The 19,722-nt window shown below is 32.3% G+C and overlaps 1 protein-coding gene across 2 annotated transcripts in view; it reads left to right on the top strand.

Moving 5' to 3' along the window:
• Positions 1-19,722, top strand: part of LOC125064950 (Ca(2+)/calmodulin-responsive adenylate cyclase) — an 89,372-nt gene that overhangs the window by 27,112 nt on the left and 42,538 nt on the right. For both annotated transcript variants that reach the window (XM_047672277.1, XM_047672278.1), the window contains exons 4-5: positions 7,840-7,989; positions 8,931-9,049. In XM_047672277.1, coding sequence (XP_047528233.1) covers positions 7,840-7,989; positions 8,931-9,049 — 269 coding nt within the window. The remainder of the gene's footprint in view (positions 1-7,839; positions 7,990-8,930; positions 9,050-19,722) is intronic.

Genomic DNA, 19,722 nt, shown 5'->3' with positions numbered 1-19,722 from the left:
AGCTTATAAAGTTGCACATATTAAAGTCCTGGGCCTAAATCCAGGTTTGGTAAAGTATCAACCCGCAGTTAGGAAGTTTTGAGTCTTATCTCTCTCGTTGTATCGAGCTAACTTTCATATGATTATATGACCGTTAGAATGGAGAATACACCTGTGTTTGTGCACACACTCGTTTCCTATAATATATCCTGGCTATTAGTATTTAATAAATAAATTATGCTCGTGATTATACTCCTCATACACTTGCACCTGACAAGCCAGCAATTAGACGAACGAGACAGTCGATAACATAAGCGTTATATTCCTTTACCTCTCCAATATTTAGTGTTGATTTACGATGTGACGTAAAACAAATTTTAGTGAAAATGAAACTGGAGATATCATATGCATCAAGTGTAATGAACATGTGTACAACAAATTAGGCTAATCGCTTATCAACAATTAGACGACAACGCGTTTAATTGATCTCTGGAATTTAACAGTTAATTGTCGTATGAAAATATATACTATAGCCAGCCGGGCGATGAATAGAGATTTATTCGGTCTAACAAACTCTTGTCTGGAATTTTAAATAAAACCAACTCTATTCAAAATATTTTTACTCAACATATTTTATAAGTACTTTTGAGTGGATCCGGTAAATTGGTAAAATCAAATGACAAATACATTTCACAAACAACTTTGTGTTTATTTAAATAATTATAATTGTTAATAACCAAACCTAGTCTGAAGCGTAAATAACATCATCCATATGTGCTTGGATATCTGTGCTAAATTAAGAAAACAAACTTCGTATAGTCATAATTTACTAGGGACAATAAATTAAAAATATATTGTTGAGATGGACCGTGTTGTGCAGAAATGTACCAACCCAAGGTACTGTACAATGTAAAAACATTTATAAGTGCTTCTGTGGGTTCGTACGTTTCTACATAGCAAGGTCCAATTAATAGATAGAAGACTTGTCTGAATTGGAAATAAAATTGCGTAACATTATTTGCACCTCACTGTCAACTGTAAAAATCATTTGATTCCGTAACATTACGTCCACCGAATAAATCACTTCGAATTTCCATAATAATACCGCGCCACAACATCATGTCTGAAATTTATTCACTGTTTCGCATTATTTACACTCTAGCGGCTCTACGAAGGTCAAAGCTGGCACGCTGTAAAGACAATGTCGATGGATATTAGCCATTTTGTTATGTTATATATGTCAGTTTTATTGATTACTAATACCAAACATATATATAAATATAGCAATCTTATGTAGTCATCTATTGAAAAAAAATACTTATCTACTCGACGTATTTAAAAAACTTTTTAGCGAGACCCTTTTTCAAATCAAAAAAAAAAATAATGTGTATAAAAAAAGAATGATGTTGAACTCTAAAAAATAACGATATGTATAAAAAAAACGAATTGAATATTATAATCGAACCGATGAAAATATTAAACACAACGTTAAGGATAAAATTCAGGAATTCCCTTAAATTTTTGTACCTAAATTCAGTAAAAACGATAGCAATAAGTCATCCTTAAATTTCGAATTTCTATGACTGAAAGTTTTACTGAACAGTGCCTTTTAATCGTATTTACTCATATGTATATAAGATATACGATTCGTGAATATGTCATGACAATAAACGTGCATTGTCTTAAGTAAGTAATTTGAAATGTCTCGGTCGATTTATAACTGTTTAGAACAGATGCACTACAGACAAACACACACACACACACACGCGCGCAGATCTGACTAAACAAGCTCGTCTTAGATTATAGCTCTCTGAAGTCTCTTAAACATTAATAATTTGACACACATTTAATCGTACAGAGAACTCGATGGCATTAAATGATAAAAAATAATCAACATATGTATCGTTAATTGAAGTAAATATAATACTTCGATTGTATTAAAAGTACAAAATGTATTTATATATTTTTAAATAAAGAATGCATTAGATCTTATATTCGTTTGAAATGCGGAGAAGAGAAAGTAAAAATTATATGTAAATGTAACGAAGAAAATGTCGTAAGGTGTCGTAAGGAAATTGACAATGGATCGCTGCGGTAAAATCTATATCGACAAGCACACATATGTACTTAATACGTATGTGTGCTTATTACGTATATTTAGTTCCATAGACAATTGATCTATATAATAAAGCTATTACAACTCCGTGTCTGTCAATTACCTTCTTACAAAAGGTAACGGTTTTACGTATAATCTATATAATATATAATTCATTTACCTTTTTATATTTACAGTTGTAATATTGGCTTGTTCAAGAGTAATATCGTTCCAGTATTTTCGTTTATTTTTTGTATTATTTTCAACTTGTACATCTTTTGCAAATCACATATCTTTTGAAATATTCACTCGGTTCTATTCTTAAGAAGTTATCAATGAGAACTTATATTCAGATTTGAATATATTGAAAAGTGTTCAGTGTTCGCTTCTGATAGATTGGAAGTCGGATGGAGGCACTTTTTATTGATTTTATTATTAACTCAACGAATTATTGAACTTAATGTCCCTTTTGCGCGTGCAAATGATTTAATTCTAATAATGTGACTAATTGATTGATATAAATGAGACTTTAAAATATAATGGTAAAGTCACTAGCATGTTTATGGATCTATTGATACAACCGGAACTTATCTTACAGGTGTCATTAATTTTATGAAAGTGATTAATGCGTACGAAATTGACTAGTTATTAACGTTTATAACTTATTTAATTTTTAGTAATATAATAGGTATTATCGATGTATACCTTTATAAATGTTATGTAGATCACAGAAAAGTTCAATATCACAAACTATTGTAAAAAGTATTCATAAAATGAATTTGTCACACAAAATACTTTAAATACGCTTCGAACTAAATTAATTGTTAAAAACAAACAGATTCGGAACAAATTGCACAATGCCCTGCTTAACTTAACGATTGCTTATAACCCTTCACCTGTACCATATCGCCAAGTTCATCAGAAAGTGTCGGCCACTCAGATACATGTTAATAAACACGTCTCAGCGACCATTTACCATTTAACTTATAAAAGTGGTCTGACAACCGTAGCTTTCTTGTCTCAGATAAAGTTGTTTGGACGCAACAGATAAGACGGTGCATGCATTCGGAGAAATAATTAGTTTTGATTGCTCGCCTTTAAATATGATTTGAATGTTGGCCATCAATCATAGCGAGTGAGCACTCCATTATCGAGATGATGTGGTGTTCTGCCCGGACGCTTTTACCTTTGGATCTGATAACAGTTCCTCTATGAGTCTTTAATGTACGTACGAGTTTTATCATTGTACATTAATTGATATATTAAGAATATATTTATTATTCTTAATGGTTTTTAAGTAGATAAATAAAAGGCCTACTTAATTTGAGGTGATAAAAGGTGATTTTTAAAACACTTACTTACTTGTATATGAAAATTTTAATGTTTTGTATTTAGAGTATTTTAATTTACTACGCGTTAGTACTTTAATACGTTTAAACTAAGTACTACACGTGTAAATTAAAAAAAAAATCAATAGACAAAGTGAGAAGCTATTTACGCTTAGTTCAGTAGGTCATTATGATATAATAATGGCCGAGTAAAAATCGCGGGGGACGCTAAAGCTCACTGAGCCGATACAACCTTTACGGGGACGGGTTATATTAACACATATCGTTATAACGTACGGCTAGCTGATTTTTTATATTTATAACGTTGTAATAATTTATTATACAATTCTAATCTCAAATAAAACGTTCGATTGTTCAACTTCGTTGCTATCATATTGGACTTTAGTCGAGAGTAAATCATTATTGACTATGTCATAATTTTTATAGAAATTGTGACCCATTTCATCGTTATCTCTTTCATAGAAAAAGTGTTTTTATTTTATTTTTAAACAGTGGTTGATGATAAGTAAGGTATATGTAAAATAGATTTTTTTTAATTTAAATAATTAATTATGAAAGAATTGCTTGTACATAAAGCTTCTGAAATTGCCTCCACTGGTGACACGAGGGCTGGTTCGTTTTTTGCCCAGTGGATCGGAATTGCGATTCAACGGGGAAATGCTGCTAGCATTCTTACCACGATTCCACGCGGTCATGATTTATACAGTAACTATTCCTAAGTTGTTGATTAATTCGTTACGTTTCCACATCTCAACCGTTCGTCATGAAATTTTGCATCCACATCAGACCTCCCTTGCTACACAGCCGAATCCGCAGGCGGAAACTAGTATTCAAGAAGTAAAAGTGTTTTTGTTTCGTGTGTTTGAACTTAAATACTGTCTTGTTTCAGTTTAAGAATGTAAAAACATTTCGGAACCGGAACCGGAACAAACCGGTATAATATCCAAGATCTATTAAATAATTATTACGAGGGTTTCGCGGTGATTGTCAAATAAATATCCTTTTATCATTAAAATTAATTCATTGAACTCGTGTTCAAATGAATTTTCCTGCCCAATTTTGCTAACGAGAATTCAGAAGTGGTTTGAGCTCATTTCGTCGGGTTTTTGTTTTTAACGCAATTCAAACACTCGAGAACTGTGCCTTGCTTCCCCTACGTTTTCAAAAGCCGCTCGTTTGAAGAGTAACTGAGTTTCTGTTCGTGTAAATACTTTTATATATTATAAACTTTGTTAATTTGTAACGTGTGTCAATTGCTTTTAGTATAATATCTTTCTTAGTAAAACTTGAATTTTTAAAAAATAGGTACTTTTAGAATACGTAAATGGGCGACACAAGTAATCAAATAGAATTTCTTTCATAATTAACAAATAAGGTATTTAAAATATGTATAAATTGTATATACATACAATTATATCCTTTTTTGTAAAAATTGCTGCTGTTGGTAGTTGAGTAAAACGTCAATGTCAAAATCATTTATTAATTTATTTGAAGCGTCAATAGCGCAGTGGTTTGCGCTATTATCGTCCTATCTCCTAGCTCATAATTACTTAAAAGGGGCATTATTTAAAAAAAAAAACTCCGTCATTCAGCAGTTTCTCCTTCTTTAAATGTTAGAGCACATCTAATTAGTACTATACTAAATTGAAAGACAAAAACCTACGAATATTCTTAAAACTTACGTACTTATTATGAGCATAATCAATAATATATTTCACAAAAAAAAAACACAGAATGTAGTTAGAAATCTACATATTTTCAGTATAAAGTAAAACCAGCCTATTTTTTGTACTGACTGCGATAACATGGTTATGGCTAATTCCATAAGAATTCAACAAGGAATTATAAAGCCAGATTAAATATTATACATGGATATAATTGTATCAAAAATTATGAAGTTTTTTATTCTCAACTGAAACAAAAAATCAAACTAAACTATTGCAACTATTCATAGTCTCAATACGATATTAAAGATAAATCACTTACTTCTTTATGCACCTACATTTCACTAATTACCATTTCCATTAAAAACTTTTGTCATGCTTCTGTTATTAAAATGCATTAAATAACTGGTGTAATCAATTTGACAAGTCATTTGCTCACAGCACTGATTAATAGCGTTCCATTTACTAGTATTTTTTATTGACTACTATTCTGTAACACGGCGTACATTTACTGTGATAAAATATCATGAATTATTAATGTACAATGACTCCTGCGGTCTGACCGAACCATCAATGCCTATAGTTCTAATCTGAAATCTAATAAATCAAGCGTGACGACTCGGTTCTAGCTCGACCCTGGACCAAGGCGGTAAGAGGCTTATAAATGCGATAGAGATTTGCCTTTTTTCGTTCGGTTATAAAATAGATTATATGCCAGTGAAGCTTAAGATTTCTGTGACCCTTTTCGCCTTCGGAGATCAAAGGGTTTATATAAAAGTACACGATTTATTCGCATTATTTTAGGAAACAGGCATTGTAACATCGTGTACATTTTTGACTAAAACACACATTTGTTTAATAAAAATCGTGATTTTAGTGTGACAGTAGGTTATTTTTAATTATACAAACTTTCAAACAGTACAATACAAATACTCTCTATTGTGCGCCAATGAACTTGACACAAAATACAAGCAATAAAGAAAGATGTACAAGGGGCGCTCTCATCACAAAGACAGCGATTTCTTCCAGACAAAAACTGAGTCAAGTTCTTATTATGCAATTAAACCTAAGATGAAATTAGTTTGGAATCAATATCTATTCATTTTAAATTTTATAGATATACTTACAGATACAAAAATTCTTGTAAAGTATCTACACGTTTTCCAAGTTTTAAAAACAGTTGGCGACTATTTATCAAAATTAAAAATATCAAATTTCATTTAGATGGTAAAATTTTCGTAAATTCAATGATATCAATTTGTCCAAATTGCAAGAATTACTTACACCCATAAATACCCATATAATTCAAGCGAGTTCCTGTCAAGTCACGCACATGGTCGGTTTCCGTAGACATGAGTTACGAGAAACAAAGTTCTCTATGTAGTAACTTTGTACATAGTATTGGCACAAATGTTCGGTAACTTGGTATAATACATCTCTGGAATTTATTGATAGAAGACCGTTGAGTCAAGTTTGATTGAGAACTTAAATTAATTAATATTTGAAAACTAGGGCTATAAAAATGATGACATGGCGGGCAAACAGAAACGCATACAAACAATTATATATATAGAGTCACATACGAAAACATAATCATGTTTTGGAGCATATATATTTAACACTTTAAATTTATACGTACTACACATACAATTATGCTATGGGTTAGTTTGTTAATATCATATCTGAGAAGGAATAATTCGAGACGAATAATTACAAGAAAATAATAACGAAATATAATATAAAGTAACATTGTAGTAACACAAAATATACAACTACATAATATTTACGAAAGGTCTCGTTCTGCAGCCTCGCTGTTAATGTCAATCGGTGTCAATCAGTAGAAGTAGAAATTAAATGAATAAGTTTTATAATACATACACCTAGCCTATGGAATATCCTATCGGAAACATTCTTTAGTATCCAGCGTATTTTCTTAACATTGGTATTTCAGTTGAGTTTCAAGTAATCCGTATTGCCTTTATTTTACCAGTCACCGCACACGATCTTGTATCCCTGCTCACAATAATATTGTCCACAAGGATTCCACGAATACCTTATTTTGAGTCCAGTAGAGCCATTCTCTAAGAAGAAACTCGAAACTCGCTGCAGAACAGGAGCGTGAAATGTCATAATTTTATATGCGACTTAGACTATAATAATAATTATAAAATTAGAATACACGTATCAAAATGTAAGTCGAACGAGCGAGATACTAAATGAATTCTTACAAAATCGCACTGTAGATTTGGGAATTTCTAAACGGATCCGTATCCGTAAAAAGTGTTAACTATTTACGGCCAACCTTTTACCGTTAACCGTTTAACCGTTATATACTCTGAACCACAGATATTGATTCCGTAATTAAGGAAAATTTATTATTTTGATACCTTTTTACGCTAGCCTGTGTTTGTAATGTCAAAAATGACGAACGTTAACTTGATATGATAGGGCATGGTGCGAGTCCACTTGGGTAGGTAAAAATTTAAAAAAAAAAATGACGTTCGTCTTTCTCATTAACATAATCCTCAGTATTGGTTTTCATATCTGTAATATCTGAAATACTGAAAATCCTTCCATCCCATTTCCCTTAAGAGATGAATGTTGATAAATATTTTCTCGTGACCTATGGTCCATAACGAATTCCTGCTCACAATTTCATACCGGTAAAGGCTGTGCGTTATATGTTAGTCATTATTAAGTAGATTATTAGATTTTATTAAGTAGATTATCTAATTGAAATTGAAATTTCTAGATGTTGGGCAATGTGGTTGTGTTCCTGTGCGTAAACGTGGTGGGTGCGCTGATGCATTCGCTCATGGAGACGGCTCAGCGGCGCGCCTTCCTCGACACGCGCAATTGCATCGCAGCCAGACTCGACATGGAGGATGAAAACGAAAAATTGGTAAGCATCACTATTCAAACCATTTATAAAAACAAAACTTATTAACTAGCCGATTACAAGTCAAAGTATTGATTCTTGTTCACGCTTAAACCCAAAAACTTCGGTATAATATTCACATGTTTTACTGACTAAGGGTTATGTTCTCTATATATATTTTTTAATAAAAAAGAAAAAGTAGTTCTGGTCCGAGCACCGCGTTTGACCACTTTAATCGTTGGCTCTCGGTAGGAAAATTATTCTAATCTAATGGATTACTGGTTCAGTAAGCGAAGCGGAGGTCGGATGGCTATCAGTCCGTATAAAATCTAATCGTAATCTCTCAAAACTCGATTGATATAGTAAGCATAGCATGGAACATTATGGGAAAATGCTGTCAAGAACTCGAACCAGAATTTACGTCCAATTAAAATGTCAAACAAGACTAAAAGAGTCCTTATCTAAGCTCAAACTTAAGCTACTGTTCTTGGTCCTGAGATGTACATAAAGGTTCGCTCAGACCGAGATTATTTCAACTCGTACTCTGTGTAAATATTTACTCCGGCCACAAACCAAAGAGTAAAAGGTAAGTACGCTATTATTACCACAGACTGTCGTCAAACAAGTAAGCAGTTATTTTACCTTAAAGTGGAAGAGGTTAGAAAGACCTTTACATACGAGATTGTTAAAACTAAAAAGAATAATTCGCTTGCACAAAATCTATCAGAATTTAGGTTTATATCAATAAACAATTGCAACAACATACATACATATTCGTGATCAGAATTAGTATTATGAGTTTTTATTTCACACGTTTTGAGCTTATATTTGCATTAGTTATGTGTATTCTGTGTATTCTGCCAACGTCGCGCAGCAAAAGTTATACAAATAATAAAAGTAAATCGAATAATAATAAAAAAAAATTTACTGCTGTTACGTTTGAAATTCTGAACGTTTGTCTACAGGAACGCTTACTGCTATCCGTGCTGCCTCAACACGTCGCTATGGAAATGAAGAATGACATAATATCGCCTGTCGAAGGACAATTCCATAAGATATACATTCAGAAGCATGAACAAGTTAGGTGAGTAAGTGATCACGTAATATATGAATTTAAACGCGAGCATCGCGCCAGTAAATTGTATGTAATAGCCTGAAATTCAAAACACAATGAACATTTACATTTTTATACTATATTGATTTTGTATGCCAACTATGTTAAATTACTTGTGGTTGGCAGTGTATCTTATCTAGACACAGCGTGTTGGACCGACTCCAAATTGAGCTAGAAATGATTCCTCTCGACTCAATAACCTGCCTTCATTATTGATTAATCTTTATAGGTGCGCTAATCGTAATCATTAGCCCCATGTTGATGTTCTGTTGCAATCATGGACAGTAAACCAAAATCTTCATTAATATGAATGAGATTTCAATTGCGTCATTTTGTATTCAAAACATACCGCTGTTCACAGTTCGAATTCGTCAAGAATTATGTTAATGTTTACGTGTAGAAATGATAAGTTATTATATACACTCTTTTGGAATAAAAATATGCACTTGAAATGCACAAAAAATCTATTCGATCTTCACCTTCAATAAATTTGTTACTGTTTATCATCCTCAGAAACTTCTTCTAATTGATAAGTTCGAGTCCGTTTTCTGTTCCGTTGATTTTCTGATTAATGTCAAATGATCTTCAAATTCGTTAACCAATCGTGAACTTGCGTTACAGTAAGTAGTGGTAATGAGTAACCTGTCGGTCGTTATGATAACAACAAACAACATAAAATAAAATAACAGGAACAGAAATAACAGTTGGCTTACATCTGGCCATACTTTCCAGGATATTTCTTTGAATTTAATTGTGAATGACTTCCCCCTTAGCAACGATATTCTGTAGCACTTCATGTTTTATGGAGTGGCCCGTACTGATCTTATTTGCTACTCGTAAAGAATATACCAGGCGTGATTTGGTTGGATTGAGATTGGGACTTTCATTGGGAAATGTGTTTCGCTTTTAAACCTTAATATATGTTATTACTGCTTTTGTGGGCTAATGCAATTTTCTACAACATTTTTGGAACTTTTTTTTCTTTTGCATTCTGATACATTTTAATAAAATTCTAATAATGATAAATAATAATCAAACAAAATTTTATTTATAAAAACGATACGATTTTTTTTAAATGTATTTTATCATACATTTGTCTGTCATGAAACTAATTTTGACTTTTTTAATCCATTCATTTAGTTGTAACTAAATAAAATGGTGTCCGCTGGTTGCGATCTATACATTAGATACGATAATATCGTTTACTTATAATATTAAGAGTGCCGAGTTATTCGGTTTGTACCGTTTTTTATTAAATTATAGACTAAACATATTATAATTTTAGTCGTAAAAAAAAAACAAAGTTAATAAAACAATGTCCAATCGTAGTTTACTATATCAACTGAACTCGAAGGACAGCGTGATGTGTGGCGGCCGAGCAGGTCTGACAGATTAATTTGTGTTGTTAGATGTCATCGTGATATATTGCTTTTTTCGCGCGGTCATGACCTGTTTAGTGTTTGAAGGAGACATTTTTAATGACCCAAAGTAATTCTTGAAAGGTCATTAATAAGCTTCTTTATATATTCAAAAAAATGATAGGAGTTTGAGTCAAATATTTATTGTATCTTTAACGAACTTTGTATGAACATTAGCAGTTAGCACACATTGTTTATATAGAATGTGATTTAAAAATCGCTTAAGTGTCGTATAGTTCTATTATTGTCTGTGACTAATGATGTAATTTGGACGTCAATGCTTGCTAAACGACCCGAGTCATTGACACGTCGAAAATTTTACAATATATTTTGTATTTGTAATGTTCCAATAGTCGTTTAACAATGTTCTAGACGTTAGATATGTTTAAGAGCTGACAAGGGTCGCCATCGCGTTATCTTCCTAACATTAACTAATTACTTAGTGGTCATTAAGCCTTCGTTTCTGAGATACGATTATTTCGTCTCTTTGTATGCAGAGATGTTTCCAGAATTTATTGTTTGTAAAATATTTATCTAAATGAGTTTTTAAATAAATCCTAACCGTATAACTGCGTCGTGTTGAAAATTTCGACGCTGCCATTCTTCAAATGGACGACTTAATAAATAGATGAGTTTCAATTTATGTAATTATATTTATGTTTAAATATTATTAATAATGAAATACATACACAACATTTAATTACGTAACGTTATAATAGACCATATCAGCACTAATATCCTGTATACGTATTTTTCACTTCTTCTGAACTCCTATTAATACTCATAAGACACAAAAATATTTTTATTTACTTTTTCGTATATATTAGTAACACCTGAACAATAAGGCCTGAGCTGTATATATAATAAAGTTAATTTGTTTTTAGGCAAAAATACTATCAAAATACAAAAATACTATTTATCTTTCAAAAAGTACGTTTTTAAAGCACAAAAATGAGTGTTACATTTTTTTATGTCGTACTTAGGCTGACTGGCAAATGGACCTGATGGTAAGCCACCTACGTGGTCACCATTGCGCTAACTACTTTTTGAACCAAGATGTTATATTGTCCTACTGACATTTCAGGTATTCTGTTTCTTTTTATTTTGCTTTTTTTCATTAATAATAATTATGGTTAATATGCCGTGAATAAGATACGTAGCGTGAAATATCTTCAATTAACGGGCTATTTAACTCAAAACAATTTCTTTCAGTTTGACGTAATAGTTTCTGCGATTAACTATACGCGTTCGCCGTTTTAACATGAACTTGGTGGTAGGTCTTTGCCGTCTGGTTAGTAACCACCGACTCATTAGATATTCTATCGCCAAACAGCAATACTTATTATCGTTGTGTTCCAGTTCAACGGGCGAGTGAGCCAGTATAACTGCAGGCACAAGATACTTATGTACCTTGTTGTTTTCAGCTAAGATCTTAACATCCTGTCACCAGTGGAGACAATAAGGCGAGGTGTTATACTTTTAATGAAGCTTTTTGCATCATTACTCCAAGGGCCAAGTGTTTCGACAGCAAATAAATAGCCTATAACGTTCCTCAATATTATTCTTCTTCAATTTAAAAACGTAGTTTCTGAAATAAGCACCAAGAAATATATAAACCCAACTTAACAATGGATATTTATGTATTATATAGATCGCAATAATGTTTACAACAATAGAGAAAATGGTATGCCAATTAAAACTTCAAACATAACATCTAATTAGAATAAACTTTTTGTTATTTTAAGAACTAATTAGGTTTTTTTTTTGTTAATATACTTTTAATCATATCGACCGTAGTGGTGTGAAGTTAATTACATGTCAGTTTATTGGCATCAATACGTCGTTAACCGAACGTGATTTACACTATGATTGAAGTTTTTAAAACCATGTAATTAAAAACTCGTTTTGAACAAATTATTATCACCCAATTTTCATATTCGAAGTAATCATTCGTAAATTATCGCCTTACAGTTTATACGTATGTATTAATTTATATTTATCAATGACGTAGCAATATTTTGCTTTTAAGGCCGCATATTCTAAGATCCTTGGTTCTATCCTCGGGTTGGGGCAATAAAAAAGTTATTCAGATTTACATTCGCTGGTCCTCTACTGGATAGCTTGTCATCGGGTTAGGAGATTGAAGGAGAAGATAGTGTGTTTGAGCTTACATTTGTGCACTATAACGATATGTTCGACGCAACTAACTAGTTAGGAGGAGATCATAAATTGAGCTTCATTCTACATAATCAGATAATTTTCCATTCGTGTACATTTTTAAAAATAATAGATAAAGAAATTTCAAAACATTTTTTTATGGCTTTTCGTCCATTTGATTGTTTAATCGCGATGTTATGTTAGCTGTGTAATATGCTGGGCAAGAAATAAAAAAAATACGTGTACGTCTCGGGACGCCAGACAAAACTTATAACTTAAACTATCCAAAAGACGGCTAGCGCTATGGGTTGATGGTATGAGCGAGACAAGAAGAGTCTGCCTACCGCTGCCGTATGCGTTAGAGAAAGACTGGCGCCGTAACGCGTTACGTAACGAAGCGGTTTGTCCTCCTCATAAGAAGTTATCACTTCAAAAAAGTTAATCCGAAATATTAAATACTCTTGACCAACTGCTGGTTTTATGACTTAAATATATATTAGTTTTGCTAGCCATTTTCATTTTTTTCTGTACTGTTTAATAAGATGATCAAGATGGGTTTAGTATTTTATTCATGTAATCTTTGTATAAAACGATTTTATATTCATTTAAACCAACTTAAATGGACCACCTGATGGTATGCTGTTTACTGTCCATGTAGGTACTGTAAGACATATTAATCATTTCTCATCTCACCAATGCGCCAACAATCTTGGGATCTCAAATGTTATATCATTGCTCCCTATAGTTACATTGGCTCACTCACTCACACTTCAAACCGATACACAACAATACAAGTATTGATGTTTCGCGGTAGAATATATCATGAGTGGTGATACCTACTGAAATGGGCATCCCACTAAGCCCTACCACTAAGTAACGTATTGGTGCATATTCTTATTTAAACAGTAGCTACTTCCAACAATGCGTTTTATATCATTGAATTGTTTTTATTGTAAGCGATCATTTTATATGACTTACGATATATTCTACTTTCATATTACTGTGCAAAGGTACTACATATAAGTCCCAACAACTGTACGAAATTTTAACTAAATCGATTAAACGATGCGTGAAAGCATAGAATACGAATAAAAAGCAATCTGATAACTATACGAGAATAAATAAAACAAAAAAACGAAGCACATATTATCATTCAAGGAACTAATCGTGAGTTAACGTATCTGTTGTATGAATTATTATGTACTCGGTATTTGAATGATGTTTCAATTAAATTAGCGATTCGAATCACCAGCACTTAGAGTTAATCGGATGAATCGTCGAGTACATTTAGACTCAGGATATTTACTTGTTATTTTGTCTTGGGCTAATATTAACTCTAAGCGAGTCATCAGGTGTAATGCACGCTTTTATTTTAAATTGATACTCTTAAAAACTTATCGCAATTGTTTGTATGGTTTCTGTAATAGCTTGATAATATTAGACACGGACGTTTAATTGTTAATTTTACAAACAATGAAGAATAAAAACTGGAGCTATTTCGTTGCTATGTTAGCTGGTTGCATTTTTAAAAATGTAATGTTATTTCATTATTCTACCAATTAGTACATTATAATTAATTAGATTTTGGTGTTGATAGGATTTGATTGATATCGAGCCGTCTGCCTGATGTCAACCTAGGTTGAGTCACTACCATACGTAATTGAGCCGTTTCATTTAATTCGATTGTATCGTGTACTGATAGATGAGCTTAACAAAAACTTCCTTTGCGGGCTCTTAAGACATTTATGTACTGGGGCAGTTCTATTCGACTCTCTGAACCACGTGATTTTCTCCGAATAAAAAAGGAACAAAAAAAGCTAGACTTGTAATACGTTTTCCTCGGATTCTATAATCATACCATCCTCAGTAATCTCTAGGACCAACTTTAGGCAACTTATCAATCTCCTTTCTAGCTTTAACTTCATTAAACGGGAATTAACTTTATATCTTTTTTCTTTAGTGAAAAGCATATATTTATTTGAGTGTGTTGCCAGGATATAGTTACGCCCGTCCTTTGTTCAACTTCATTAAAGTTAGATCTAGTCCAGCGACTTTGTTGTTCTGATTCAGAGAATATCGTGACTCAATCGTATTAAAAAATAAAAATCAAAGTCGATAATTGCATTTCTTAATACGTTGATGTTTTTTAATATATTTCATTGCGTCTATCATAGCGTGGTTTCAATTAATTAATAACAATGAATAAATTGTTTCAATAATAATATCTTATTTGGTGAATATTCCAATATGATAAAAAATCCGAAATGTGCATCCATAAATTTTATAAATTTTGGAAAAACCTGTCGTCGGTGGTGAACACCATTCATCAGGTGAATCATTTGCTCGTCTATCGTCCTAAAATGAATAAAAGTCTACGTTTTACGATGATTATCATAATATATTACCGGTAACAATTTGCAAGATTCTAATCCGCCACAATCCAGTCAGATAGGTATACATATTGAAAACTGCGTCAATGACTCACTTTTAAAAGGCTTCATCGCTTTACCTACTCACAAATATGGATTCATCTCATTCATATGATTCAGGTTTAACTTTAAACAAAGATGTATTTGAGTTAAAAAATACTATTAAAAACGAATTATTTTACGATAACGTACTAATGCTAGATTTTATTATTGAATTATCTAATTATGACGCAAAGGCGACCAGACTTCGGTCATTTATTGGTCGCAAATATACTAATAAATCTACATTTTCAGAAGTATAGCTTATGCCTTAAGCTGGTAAAACTCTGAACAATAAGTATTCAAGATATTCCTAATATCAAAATTATCATGTAAATCAGAAGGCCGTGTACTAAGTACGATGGCCCATCGAATTATGAAAAGGAAGAATTAGAGAGGGCACTTGTGTTTGCGCTCACTGGTGCACTATAATATGTCCTGAGCAGTTGGCTAGTCTCTCTTGAGAATCGCTGCCGTGGCCCAAATCAGTAAGGAACCATAAACATCGTCAGCTAATAAATTCCACCATATTAAAAATTTACTAGCGCAGAATTATCTGGGAAATCGTATAACATTTCATAATGTAACATTAACAGTCTGTAAATTTCCCACTGCTGGGCTAAGGCCTCCTCTCCCTTTGAGGAGAAGGTTAGAATCATATTCCACCACGCAGCTCCAATGCAGGAGCACCAAGGATACACATGTGGCAGAATTTCGTTGAAATTAGACCCATACAGGTTTCCTCGCGACATGAATTATAAACACAAATTAGCACATGAAAATTAATTAGCGCTTGACTGGGTTTGAATCGGTTACGATGTTCTAACCAATGGGCTATTTCGGAAATCGCATAATTTATTTTAACACTAGAATAAAGTGTACCTATAACTACTTCTACTAGAATAAATTTTGAGGTGATCCTAAATCATTACTTTTTATAATAAAATCAGTATCAGAAATAGATGTGTTTCTTCATTATAATTTTGTATTATTTATTTGTAGCGCTTAGCCTTGGTCATTTTCCATTATATAGACAGTGTCTTTAGACAGCCTTGTCACACCCACAACATTAAATATGTTTGTTTATCCAATACGAGGTAGACATAATATTTATTTATTTTCATTAGATACTCTTTTTTTTTAGTAAATGACGTAATGCAAGTCTACAAGGTGGTCCGATAACTTTTAAGGGTGGCGGGAAGTCGTTGCGAATTGCCTAACTGGTTATCGTGGAAATCCTTTGTCCAGCAGTGGAGGTCTTCTTACCATGTTTTGAAATATGGTACCTTTTATGTGTTTACAATTGCATTCTTTAGAAAATCGCCAACAATTGCTTTATCGTCACGATACACTATACAAAATTGCATATTGTTAACACATAGAAAATAATTTTCCTTTCGTGGAATCGTTACTATCCGAGGTTACAAAAATCTCGCATGCGTAACTATTAACGTCGAAAATCATTGTGATAAATATATATATATATTCTTCTCAAATTATTATTATTAGCATTACTAAATATTTACATAAAAGACTGAGATTAAAATAGTTATTGATAGATAGGAAACATAAGTAAGATTCCTGTCCAACGATTTTCCAGGAAGGATTTTTTGGTCATGTTTTCTTTTGTACATATCGAATGTAAACGTTGTATCTATCGACTTAATTAGGATACTTCTTTGAAGAGCTTAGAATAGAATTTCTAAACAACTGTATCTGTATGTCATATTGTTGGCTTCCTACCAACCAACATTTCACACGAATTTAGTACTAGCAAATGTATACATTTAATTTTTGTAAGATGATTTAAATACGACTGACTTTGAATTATTATTTACAGTCCACTGTACATAATGTTAAACCTGAAGTACGTAAAACATATATGTATATACTAAATACATAATGAATGAAGCCAAAGGATAATGAACTGACTCCAACAATCTTATACTATCCTTGCAGAATTTTAGTTGAACTAAATTTCGTAATTTGGTAATCCGCAATCTACCAGTTAACGGTATTTTCGTCGATGCTTCTGCTTATAACAGTTTACCTAAATACGTAGATGTTACATTACCGTACCTTACATTGTTATGATACTGTGGTTTAGATGCAAAGCGCACTCCAACCCAATTTAAATCAGAACAGCTAACAATTTATTTGTGTATTAAGTAGGCGCGTGGATTTGGATTGTGCATACCTGTTTCATACATTTTGCCATATCGGTTGACATTTATAGTTTCTGTTTCGTTTCGTAGCGTCGAAATAGATAGCCTTTTATTATATTATTCTATAAATAAATAAATATATATTTACATGGCGATAGGGCTTTGCGCAAGCCCGTCTGTGTAGGTACAACGTACTCATCAGATATTTTAGCGCCAAACAACATATTACTCTGCATTTTTGTGTTCCGTTTTGAAGGGTGAGTGAGCCAGTGTAACTACAGGCACAAGGGACATAACGACTTAGTTCCCAAGGTTAGTGGCGCATTGGCGATGTAAGGAATGGTTGATATTTCTTACAGCGCCATTGTCTATGTAGGCTGGTGACCAGTTACCATCAGGTGGCCCATTTGTTCCATTCTATACCACAAAAAGGAAAAAAATAAAAAAAGCACACTTAACTTTGAACATAGAATAGACACATTAGCAGCCCGTAAATGTCACACTGCTGGGATAAAAGCCTCCTCTCCTTTGAGGAGAAGGTTTGGAGCATATTCCACCACGCTGCTCCAATGCGGGTTGGCGGAATACACATGTGGCAGAATTTCGTTGAAATTAGACACATGCAGGTTTCCTCACGATGTTTTCCTTCACCGCCGAGCACGAGATGAATTATAAACACAAATTAAGCACATGAAAATTCAGTGGTGCCTGCCTGGGTTTGAACCCGAAATCATCGGTTAAGATGCACGCGTTCTAACCACTGGGCCATCTCGACTCAGAATAGACACAGTGCAATCTAATTTTTCTGTTTTATATGGTAAAACACATACACATTTGCTTGTTCCATACAAATCTACCTACACATACACATACATCATATAAATCTACCTACATAGGTAGGTAGGTATTCCAATCACAAAAGGACAATAAGACATATAAACAATATTTGACATCGAATTGACTCTATGTCGTTTGTCGAGGGTTTGAATAATCTATGATATTCATTATGGATTTGTGAAAAAGCTGATATTGGAACTTTGGAAGTTAAATTAAACTGGGTATAAGTAGTTTGAAATAGCGCTAATAAATATAAATAGACACATGTGAGTCAACAACTGTTAGCTTATTGCATTGAACTAGAAAATTGCATGGACTACGAATTTCTAGGGTTTGTTTATCTTCTTTCCTTCTTCAATTGGAATGCAGGCATATCTGACAAAAATAAAAAAAATAAATCGTATCAGACCATTTTTTGTGAAAATATAATAATAACTAAACTACAGTACTGTAGTTACATTGGCAAGTTATTCTAATAAAATTATTACCTGACATTGAAATAAATAATTTCTCAAGCTTATATTTCTATTAATATAAGTTACTTTCGATTTACACGGTTAGTTTTACACATCGTCAGTTTTATACGCATGGTAAAATAACGGACGGCCTTTTTCCGAAGATGTTACTAAATAACTCATGCTATATACTACATACTCTACATACCTATTTCTAGTTGTATTGTATCGAGTTCTTCATATGGGATGAATAATAATTTAATCATTCATAAGTTTACATATTCATGTGTATAAGGGCAGTAGTATTTAAGTCTTTAAAAGGCTTATTTTGAAGATATTTAAATGTGTAACTAAGGTGATCCTTGCCGGTTCTTATCAGTGGAATCTACATTCCGAACTGATGGTAGCTTTACCTTTAATCGATTCTGTACAGTGATGATTCAGAAGTGCTAGTAAGAGCCTACTTGAATAGAGTATATATATAGAGAAACAGATGAAATAAAATTAGTCGTTCTTGTTGTCTTGGATGTGCATGTTTGTTATTATAGAATTACAGTTTGATTTTTTGTTAGTTTACAAGAAATTGGCATTTTTATGTAAACGAATTTTTTAAACGTTCACATATATACACACAACACATATTTACCTTCCCTGTGAGTCTAGGGATTGGAGTATTTGACCAACGAAATTAGAACAAGACTCGAAGTCTTTGTAAGCACTTCGAACTTGATAGTTTTGCCTTCGACGTGTTGACGTAAGCCCAAATTGTTTTATCTATCAAACTTGTAAGTCGTCGACGTCCAAATTAGTTAACAAATTCCTATCTAGTCTTATGACATAATATATATGTATTTAACCTTATATGTCTTTCATTATATCTATTGAAATATTTTCGTGACTAAATAATACAATTCAAATTTTAAGCTATACTATCAAGTAATAGTAATAGTATCAAGAAGAATATTTCATTTAGAATCAGTTTTGCATACATTATATAGTTAATTGTTTCCAATTCTATACTATACAATGATTTCAACGAATGACGTCATTATTTTTTATGATTAAATAATGTTTTTGAAATTTAAACTATATTATGTATATATGTTAAAACAAATAAGGTAATCCATCGAATACTATATCCCA

Source organism: Vanessa atalanta, chromosome 6 (genome assembly GCF_905147765.1).
Source record: "Vanessa atalanta chromosome 6, ilVanAtal1.2, whole genome shotgun sequence".
In the NCBI taxonomy this organism is placed as follows: Eukaryota; Metazoa; Arthropoda; class Insecta; order Lepidoptera; family Nymphalidae; genus Vanessa; species Vanessa atalanta.
This window is presented reverse-complemented; position numbering and strand designations above follow the sequence as displayed.